The following is an 11,717-nucleotide window of genomic DNA, read 5'->3' on the forward strand; positions in this document are numbered from 1 at the left end:
GTGTTTTTGCGAAATGATTTATAATAGTGGGAGGCTAGTCAGCTAGTGAATGGATGGTTGGGATTTTGTGGTCAGAGTTTCTGATGTATCCGGACGCCTTTGTAATGAGGTGAAGGTAAATTGACTGGAATAGTTAGAATATTTTAATATTGTATGTTTTGGCCGTTTCCCAATCCCTAAGCTGAATTCCATAGGCCATCGATAAGTGGATAATTTATTAATAGATCAAGAGTTTAAATGTTTGATATCGACTGGAAGTTTTGATTTGAGAAGGTGTCTAAGTTTATGAAGTTCAATTTAATTTTATTATAAATAATAATTGTATCGTTAGGTATACGCGGTGAACATTCCAAAGAGCGTGCTTATTGAAATATCAAAAACACTTTAAAACTGATGTGATTTATTGTCCCTAAATAATATACCTATTATATCCAATATTTAGGTCTTGTATAACGTATGCTATGACGATGTTTATTCGATCAACAACAATCTATACCTACCTATATAATATTTATTTTGGCACATTATATTATATTTATTATTTATATTATTAGGCGTTATAAAATCTAGTCTATTATTATTAGGTACTATTTCCGTTTAGGTTCCACCGAGATGCTTTTAAAAAGTATTGGTCGCATATCATACCTATTACGCTTTATTATATTTTTATATTTGAGTCTGAAACCATTACGTGGACTGTCCAAAGCCAACCAGCTGCGTATAACTATAAATCCTCATAGGAATAGTGAATACGACAAAAATACATTTCTGTGTTCGTCCGACCACAAAATGATCTTTCAGAGACACCACTCATGACTTTACACACATTTATTATATTGTGATATGAAACAAAATAACATGTATAAACATATTAGGAATTGAATTTTTCATATAAATATTTAACGTCGTTTTAAAAAAAAAATAAATCTTAAGAGTTAAAAAAACCATGGTTTTACGGAAAAGTTACGAACAAAATCTGTTTTCTAAATTATTTTCATTACATTGACGATTGCAATAATTATGGTTTGGAAATGAACGAGGAAAATAAAAGTTTGAACCTCCAAAAATATAATACCCTTCTAATAGATATTGATATACGCTAATACAGAGTGTAACAAAATGACCTAACGTATGCAAAATGAAAAATCGATATTATATGTTACTATATATATAGTATTCCAAACGCTGTTACTTGTTAAACGAATGAAAAAAATTAAGAAAATTATGTGGATAGTAAATAATGTATGATTTACTTATATCTGAAAATTCTCAAAAAAATATTATTTTAGAAAAAAGTTATTACGTTTCGAATTAATTTACTCAAAAAAAAATATTGGTATTTTAAATAATTTCAAAAAATAAATTACCTACTTGACTTAAATAATCGTTTGAACCATCAACATTTTTCTAAGAATTAGATTTACAAATTGGCTATTTCGATTTTTTTTTTAAAAATGTAATAAAATTAAAAATGTCTTATTTCAGTGTTGAAAAATAAAAATAAAAATGTTATACTGCATTTACTTGTGACGCAGGCGTCTATAAATTATGAAAACAAATAGTTTTTAAATGTAGGTACATTAGAACAAAAGTTATTTAATGTTTCAAGTCATTCTGTTACACCTAGTATAATAAATAAGCTCTTCGTCGTACAGTGATGTCGAAACTCTACTCGCCTGCATTGTACAACTGTGCGTGTTAGTGTACTATAATTATTTTGATTTTTTTTCGATAAATTGTCCGTCGTAAATTTGGCTAGCACACAAATCCCTCATTTTGTGTTTACCCATCGTGACGGGCTGCAAGCTCTTAGCTACATTACACGCGTTTAACTGCAGTTTATCAACTGTTGTGACATGGACGTGACGAGGCGAATATCATACATATAGGTAATATTGTATGCATAGCCGATATGTAACATGGGCGTGTTTCTGGTCGATTGATTTCGCGTGTCTCTTTTACGACGTAAGTGTGTATATGGACGCGATGAACGAATAATAATAATTACACTGCCACAGCACTTGTCCGTTACGACACAACACCCTCTGACGCAAACACGTGAAGAGTGGTGACCGGCTGGCCAGCCCTAGTTCGTAATTAAAACACGAAACGGAATCAAAATATACACGTTAAACGCGATCACAGACACACACACACATAGACACTTTATAGTAATATATATATAATATGTATATAGTATACTATAGGTGTATATAAGTAGTATAAACGGATAAGCTCGCAAACGCAGCACCGCCCGGCGTAACGAGGGAGCGGCCACACCCTAAAAAACCGGCGGAATGATAACCACCGGAAGTGATCAATCGTGGGCGTGGTGCGTGACGACCGGGCTTCGTGTCTAGGACTTTGTCTGACATTAAGTTATTAAAGCTACCACTGCCGCTGTTGTTGCTATTGGGAAGTAAATAAAAAAACAGTAACGTGATATAACATAACCCGCGCGCCGCGAAGCATGCTTCAGACACATGACTTATATATTATAGCAACCGAAATCTACACACGACGATTTCCCACGTTTATATTATATAATATAAATATATATATATGCATTTGTGTGTGTGTGTTCATAGATTCAACTGGTCGTGTGCTTGGGACGGGGGTTAGCTATCTCTATAAATATCTATTGAATGATTAGTCACGTAAAATTTTTTCTTCTGCAATGATGCATAAAATTGACTAAGAACGAGGACCTATGCTGCAAGACTATTTATCAAACTTGGAAAATTCTTACATTTGTTGTACCATTTAAGATTTAACTATTTAAGTAGTATCCTGTGGGCTTTGACTACACAAACTTCTTTTATTCAAATGAAATTTTACTCTAGATATTCGGCTGATGTTGTACTTATAATTAATCTAAATAATTGAAAATATGGTCCTTAAATATATATTTAAAAATTCAAATAATTAGAATTTAAATAAAATATAAACTGTTAAAGAGAAAAATCGAGGTAGTGCGTGCTTGGTGAATTATACCTGATAAATATCATCATTATTATATAAATATTGATGTAAATTTATATTTATTACAGCTTACAAGCCATTTATATATCAATATAGTAGAAGGGCGTACTTTTCACACATCACACTACAGATTAATAGTAAGAATATATGAAAGCTACAGGAAAGCCCCATAAGAAATCCAACCCCCACTCAAAAAAAAAACAAAAAAATGTGTGTTTGTGTGTGTGATCGAAAGTGTGTAATTGGGTCAGTGCACCACTCAATTATAATAATGTTGTCGAATGTCGAAGAACTGTAGTTAAGCCTCTCATAGTTGAACCTAATAAATATAAAATAGCAGTAGTAAAAATACAATGTATCATAACATTATATCATAGGTGATCAAAACGAAAATAAAATAATGTGTAGCGGTAAGAATTGTAAAAAAACAGTCGACGTATTTATTTAATACAACTAATTTAGGTATATGTGACTCATAATAATATATATTATGTTATTATTGAGACATCGTGTATGTATTGTATCATATTATTATGTTATCGTCGTATCGATGTTATATCACGGGAATGACGGGTAGAAACATCGGCCCACCCTTTGTGACAACAAAAACCCATAGACACGTCACCGTCTCTCCTTAATTCACTCGCGACGTGGAGACTACGGTGAATACAAATAGCTATAAGGGAGTAGGCGCCATCGTGTCGCCCACGATGATGCTTCAATATGTTGAAAGTCGAAACGAAATACGGACGTTATATATTATATCATGTTATACATTATATAAAGTTATATATATATATGTTATTATTATTTATGGGCAAACATTCGTTCTATTAAATTTATAAATTATTATCTTAAAGTATTTTCATTAATCAATATTGTATATTATGACATATTAAAAAAAAAACAATCGTCATCCACAACAACAAAATACAAATCGTGAGTTTTCCAAAATATATTAAGCTATTATTTAAAAAAAATGTCAATACATCTAGGTTTCCAAAATATAATCTAGTAATTAATAATGATATTCATAATAATACAACCCACATATATACCTATAGTTAATATATAATAATAAATTATACTTATCCCAATTTCAGTGTTATGGATTCGGATTTAAATTACATATTATAATTCATTATAATAATACGTATAAAGTATAAACTAACAAATTTTATCTTATAATAAATAATAACAATAATACGATGTTGTTACAAAAACATTTTTTTCACCCCAATTCGTATCTGCTGTCCAATTTTAAATCCATTATATTATATAGAGGGTTTGATGTAACTTCCGAAGTACTTCATCTAACAAAAAAAAAAAAAAAATAAAAATAAAAGCATACCTACCATAAAAAAAATATATCAACCTTGTAAGACGAAATCCTTCACCGAAATTCAAAAGAGTTTTTAGTTAAAAAGTTTTTCTATCACGATGTTTTTTGGTGTACACACTTAGCTATTATAAAAGTGTCTTGTTATTATACCGTTGGTCTCTATAGTTAAAAATATAATCATATCGATATGTACTGTGATAGAACCAATTTTTCACGCCTATTATTTTAAATATATTATAAAATCAAGCACATACATTCATTAATATAAAGGTCTGCGATTATGCGTTAAAAACACAACTCGATTTGCACAATATAAAATTCAAAAAAATCATCGCGATATTATGTTTTAAACTCTTATTAAAACTCATCATAAAAATTACGCACTTTTATTCCCCAAGTAGGGGATCTTTTCACTTCTGTACTTATTTTCGCTTCCACATTTTCAATCGGCCGAGAGCGATTTTTGAGTATTCGTTGGTGGTGACTTGTGGGCTGTATCTGTTGTTGTTGTTGTTTTTTTTTTTTTAATACCTACCTATTCGAGGAATTTCTCAAACACAATTCACTTTCCTTTTCCATTTTACCCATACCACAAGACCTATCGTTTACACTCAGCTAAAATTGTTTTCATCATTTGATGTTGTTCCGTCGCCTTTTGCTTTGATATAACAGCCTTTTGTAATCGGCTTGTTTTTATTATTGCTTTGGTATTCGATTAATTTCAGTGACATTGAGACATCATCCCGTTCACTACTCCCCGACTCCCGCAAATACGCTAATATTTGCCAATTTTAAGGCTATATTCTCGAAAAACGGACTATAATAATATACAATATTACAATACATTTTATAATTAAATACATTTTTTTTTTAGAAATCTTTCATCAGCGTGGATGGAGGTATATTCGTTTTTAGAATAATTGTAATCTATACAATATAATAGTTTCTTAAAATATAAATGTTATAGTATCAATTACATGAGTACATATTCGTAAAATAGTATCGATTAATCGCACTAAGAATACGTATGTTGTAGGTAATAAGTAAATAGTTATTTTGATTTTAATGATATATAGATTATACATTGACTGTCCCTATTAGTTCAGGGATCACTATTATATTAGTCAGTCAAAAATGGAATGATTATAATGATATTAACACGATATAGTGTGAACGCACCAATGAATCAGTGATGTAGCTAAATTGCATATGTAAGACGCCGTGCGATAATAATAATATTATTATTGTATAGTTTATTGTTAATATAATATTTTACAAAAAGATAATAAAGACTAAAATAAAAAAAAATAATGACGCCGCTCCAAAAGCTTAGCTTGTGGTGGGTTCAGCAAGTTCAATAAAACAGAAATATATTCCATAAATTCTTTAAATATACATATAATATTTTATTATTATTTACGTATTACATAGGTATAGCCGTATAGGATAAACATTTCATATTATAGAGTAATATTATAATGATAAGAATAATACAACTAAAAGTGTTTTTTTTTTTTTATATAATGTAACATAGTTAAGATTTAGATTTTTTAAAAAAATTTGTATAATGATATTTATTTTTATAAGATTTTAAATTAATGTTAAGCTTAATACATAAACGAATATCGACATTAAAAACCATTTTTCTACCAAATTCTTTATTGGTTACTGGGATATTCGGATTTACAGTTTGTTTCATACATGTTTTAAAACTATGTGATGGGTAATATTCTTTTAGATTTATACTAAAAATATAATTAAGGATATTCCATATATACAAGTCATTTAGGTTTCTTGCATTGAATGTCCTCTAAAGGTCATCTACATGAAAATCATACAATTTTTATAGTATGAATCTCAACAGAGAGTTTAATGTAATAATGAGTATATTTAAAGCAAACTTAGAAGCGTTTCCCCAAACAACTATACCATAGTTAATAATGGATTGTACTAGTGTTAAATAGACTGTACGCAAGGTCTTCATGTTGAGGATATCTATAAACAATTTGAATTTATAAAACAGCTTTCGTATCATACTATTCACATGATTCATATGTACAGTTCACCTCAAGTTTCTATTAAAAGTCACCCCAAGGTATTCAATAAAGTCAACATGTTCAAGTTTATCACATTTACAAGAATCTAATGACATAATACAATATAAGAGTAGTGTATAACTAATGGATTGTATATTAAACTTTTGTTATTGTAAATTTCAAAATACATATACTCAGATTTCTTAATATTAAGTTCAAGTAAATTATTTTCAAACCAGTTATTACCATATTTTATCATATTTATTGAACTACATTCAAATTTAAAAGAAAAACATAAGCATTCTGAGATATAGCTGGAATGAATTATATTGTTAACTTTTGTTAAAGACGTGCAAAACAAAAAAAAAAGAATTGACATATTATGTCGAATTCAGGTTTTGGTTGAAAAATTTAAAATATAAAACTTGTTGTTGATTTTCGATACTGTTAGTAAATATACGTTTTAAAAAAATTTACAATAACCATTATGCATAAAACAAAAGTATTATTTTGTATTCGTTATCTATATTATGACTATATGTGTTTATTCGGTTAGAAAGCTCGTGTTTAAAATTAGTCGAGAAAACTAATTGCAGTGGGGAATGAAAACATGCGAAAATTAGAAAAATCAATGACATGCTACCATACTACCAGACTAGAATACCTTTAACAATAATGTTATGTTGAGTACTGCGCAAAAAAAAAAATTGAAATTAATCACGATAGTAATATTAATAATACCTAATTACATTTTTTATTATTTTTATACGATTTCAGTGTTCCGTGGGCGCTCAAGTGAACATTGACGAGGACGCAAACGGGTCGGCGGACGAGTCTCTGTGCGGTGGACGTAACGAATTGTACGAACCGATGGACAGCGATCGTGAACCCAACCTAACCTCTCCGGCGACAATGAGCTTCATCAGTGAAACGGAAAAGGAGTTGGCCGACACGCCGCCGATGACATCGTCCTGTCAGACTTGTCTCATCCAACAGCCTAACATCCAATCGCTCATGGGCGTCCATTGAACCGCAAACAAATAACAATATTATAATATACAATATATACATAATAATATATTATATCATCATTTCGTCGCCATAATATATTCTAGTATATTATTATATCATATAATTATCTATATAGGTAAGCGACGACCCCGACTTCACGATCTACGACCACCGAGGTTACACTTGGTTGTGTCTGTTTATTTTTCGTTTTTTTTTTTAGAACAAATCTTATGCACTATTTTTTTGGAAACACTAATCTTTTTGAATGTAATAAGTTATAACTCATTTTATATTAAGAGAAAAAAAATCTTTCACATTTTTTATATGCACAATAATGTTGCTGCATAAGAAAATATCTGTAATCTATTATAATATTCTACAACAAACTAATTATACTGGCAAAAAACGTATAAAAATTAAATATTTCTGAAAAAATATTTTTAAGCTTGATTTTTTCTTAAAGTTCTAGTCAAAAACAAGATATCAGTTGACTCTTAAACAATTTTTAAAATAATATTAAATTGCTATATCACCCGTATAATATTATATGTACCCACAATATTATAATACATTGCAATAAACAGTATCGTCTTATTTAATACGATTATTCCACAGTGTAGTGGTTTTGAAAAAAACGGCAAGGACTAACTGAATAAGGAACAAATTCAATACCATGGTCCAAAAAATAATGTTAAAAAAATGTTTTCCTCCTTTCGTCCAAGGTTATTAATATTCTAATATCGTTTTTTTTTTAAATTTAAAAAAACCTACCTACCGTTAATAGCTGCCATAAATAATTATTTTTTAATATTTACGTATTAAAAGGAATAAACCAAGTTCCACTTTGGAGGAGGGGGGAGGCGGGTCGACCACATCACCATCCTTAAAACCACAACTTTTATTCAAAAACATAAATAAGAAAATAGGTACAAGACTCACGTGTACACTTTTAAGAAAATTGTTTAGATATTCAGTAATAGTATTATAAAATACATGTCTATATTTGATGAATTATGCCAATGTAAATCATTTTAAATGTTTTAATTATTTTCATTTACCATTTTAATATTTTGAATAACATTAAATAGGTTTATATTTTAGGCCTATAGGCCTGTATATTTAAAAAATTATTTAAATCGTGGGTATTCGTGCTAATTGTTTATAAATATTACCCCATTTTGGTTGGCTTCATATTTTGGGTAAAGGGGTATTATACATCAGTACATATTATTATAGTACCGGTATTTGGTCAGGATTTATTTTTATGTTAGGACATAAATATTTAAATAACAATAACATCTAACAACCACATTGTGTCGGACGACAATGAATGACAATTAAAGAAGAATGCAAACTTTCTCGTTTTTAAAAGTTGACTTGTTTTAGAGGTAATTTAAATCTTCTTAAACACACAATGAAAATTCTCCTTGAACTTTGTTAGCCACATTCAACGAAAAAATTAATTGTATACCTACTGTTTTATTCACCTATACGATGTGAATTTGAACGAAATTTTATTTTCCAGTGATACGATACAGTCTCAGGCTGCATACAAATACAGTGTAAAAATAATATTTACCTAAAATAACTACTTTACATCACTGGGATGGAATCGGTTTAAATTAATTTTCTTTTTAGCTCTTATAATATTATCAAAGTTTAAGTCGTCTTACAATACAACACACTAACTTCAAAATCTGGTTTTTAAACATTTTTCCAGACGATTTTTGGGTTTTGCTAACTTTTTTTTTAAATTACTCAATATTATTTTAAATACGTATTATAATCATGTATGTATAATTATTGTATACCAACTAAATAGCAAATATAGCTTGGGATACGTTAGGTTGGGTTTTATTTAATTGAATTATTCTTTTCAATAAGTTTGAAAATGTGTCAGTATAATATTTTTCCCACATTATATAATATGTAATAAAATTAAATAAACAATGCACACCTCTACAAATAAATTGAATAAATTGTTGTTATTTTTAATCTCCATAAGTTTGAACTTTCGCAGATCTTTATGATCTTACTATAGTTAGGTACACGTTATAATTTATCATCAACAGTTGAGATTCTGAAAGATTGTGATTTTTATATTTCCATAAGCTAAGATACTGAATTACTTATTGTACCTACCTATAATAGTGGATTGATACGTACGTACGTGGTACGTGTCTTGTGCAATTGCCTAATATTATATTATTTCCATTTCAGATTAGCTTTTCGAACTAACACCGCCACCCGAACACTAGGCAACTTCTGCACCATCGAAATGGCCAATGCCCAATACAGCAATATTATTATTATTATCATTATCATTATTATTGTAATTTTATTGTTGTTATTGTTGTTATTGTAATAAAATATTATAATGTACCTAACCTACGACGCCTATTGGAAAACAATGACGCAATACGTTTGTATTATATTAAATAATGTGTTTAAGAACAATCTGATGCCCTTGACGATTCCGTGCGGAAGTATATTAATTATTATATAGCATTATTATTATTATTTATTATTATTATATAGCAATTATTATTGATTTATATTATGTTAGTTGAAAACGACATTTTTGTCAATCATTTTATTTATCACCTCAACATAATATTAATTATACGTTGATTATTGAATATCACCTAACCTGTGTACGGTGTACGTAACGCTCATCGTTTAAGTCGCCTATAATAATATTTATACCCATTAGTGTATCGTTTTTTATTTTAATTTAACTATAAACTATTAATGCACTATAACAATATCGATAATTCTACACATGCATAATACAATAAATGTTTCAGTATGCTGCAGAATATTTTTTTATTCATGACGAAACAATAATCATAACTATTCGGGTAACTATACAATGATAAACACAGGGCAATTCATTAAAAAATTTTACTCGTCAGATTACATTTGGGAAATGTTACAATCTTATATTATAATAATATAATAAACAAATCATAATGAACAAATACGGTTAGGACTTAGGTTAGTTTTTTTTAGTGATATATCGTAAAATATTTTGTGGAACATATAATCATTCCCAAATGCTTCCTGGGTCATTTTATAGATAAATTTTTACGTTTTTTGGAAATATTTTTTTTTTTAGACAATTTGAAGTATTTTCAATATCACATTTTTGAAAACAAAATATATTTTTACCATTTTTATCGTTATTATTTTTAAAGGTTTTCACATTTTTAAATTAAAGCGTATATATGAACTTAATATTATGGTTTGGAATATGGAATTTAAACGTATGTTGTATAAAATAAGTAAAAATGTAAAAAAAATAATTTAACGATAAAAATTGATAAATAATAGTTAAAATGTTTCCAAAAACCTTTTGAGTTGAGAATGAGTATTAACCTTTTAAAAGAAACGCCGTGTAAATGATCTGATCGTATTGAAGTCGCATCGAAATGAACAAAAAAACCGTTTCAATAATTATAATTGTTGCATACCCACTCTGCACCATACTGCGCCTATATAATATACCTACTTATCAGTGTTAGGAAAAAACTCATTGATTAACATAATATATGTTGGGAGTTTATAAATATTACCTACACTTAAAATTTTAAATTGATAAATTTCAAAGAATATATTATATTATATATTATATCCATTGAATTTCTCAAAAGTTAATGAAATTAATCACACCACATGAGTAAAAAATAAAAGTTCAATCGCATTATCAATGATTAATTTTCTTTAGTTATATTTTTATTAGTTATAAGATATATATTTTACCCGACACTGATGATACTTCTTATGATAATTATAATAAATTATGTGTATAAAAAATATTTCTGTTGTTCACTCGACTAGCGTATACTAATTGTATAGGTACGATTTGTTTTTTTTTATATAATGTTAAGTAATACATATCATTACGTTTAAACGCATAACGGTTAGACCATTATGTATCCAAATTTATATATTATTATTACATTTTTCGTCATACATATTATATTATATTCATGTGTATACTACAATCGTATTATACCCACTTAGCCTACAAACAATTGTGTGGTCTAATATTATTGTACTCTAGTCTAATAAGTTTAATAAATTGTTTGGCAATATTTAATCGGATGTGTGTTATAATTTTTTATGCGCTTTCATCGACTGCGGTCATTTTTGAAGATATCTGTTATACATGTAATATAACAGAGGTGGCCACAACGAGGCACGAAAGCTACATGTAGCTCTCGAGTCAGTTTCGTGCGGCTCTAAGATATTTCTATAAATAAATAAACGTTTGATAAAATGTAATACTATAATATAATATTATTTAATATTTAACATTTAATGTTCCTTCATTTTTTTATATA

General features: G+C 28.3%; 1 protein-coding gene across 1 annotated transcript in view; it reads left to right on the forward strand.

Annotated features, from left to right (window-relative positions):
• Positions 1–11,476, forward strand: part of LOC100168141 (heterogeneous nuclear ribonucleoprotein C-like 3) — a 62,152-nt gene extending 50,676 nt beyond the window's left edge. Inside the window, exon 7 of the mRNA XM_008185042.3 lies at positions 7,138–11,476. Within this exon, the coding sequence (XP_008183264.1) occupies positions 7,138–7,389 (252 nt within the window). The 3' untranslated portion in view covers positions 7,390–11,476. The remainder of the gene's footprint in view (positions 1–7,137) is intronic.
• Positions 11,477–11,717: the final 241 nt, after the last annotated feature.

This window comes from Acyrthosiphon pisum, chromosome A2, assembly GCF_005508785.2.
Source record: "Acyrthosiphon pisum isolate AL4f chromosome A2, pea_aphid_22Mar2018_4r6ur, whole genome shotgun sequence".
Lineage (NCBI taxonomy): Eukaryota > Metazoa > Arthropoda > Insecta > Hemiptera > Aphididae > Acyrthosiphon > Acyrthosiphon pisum.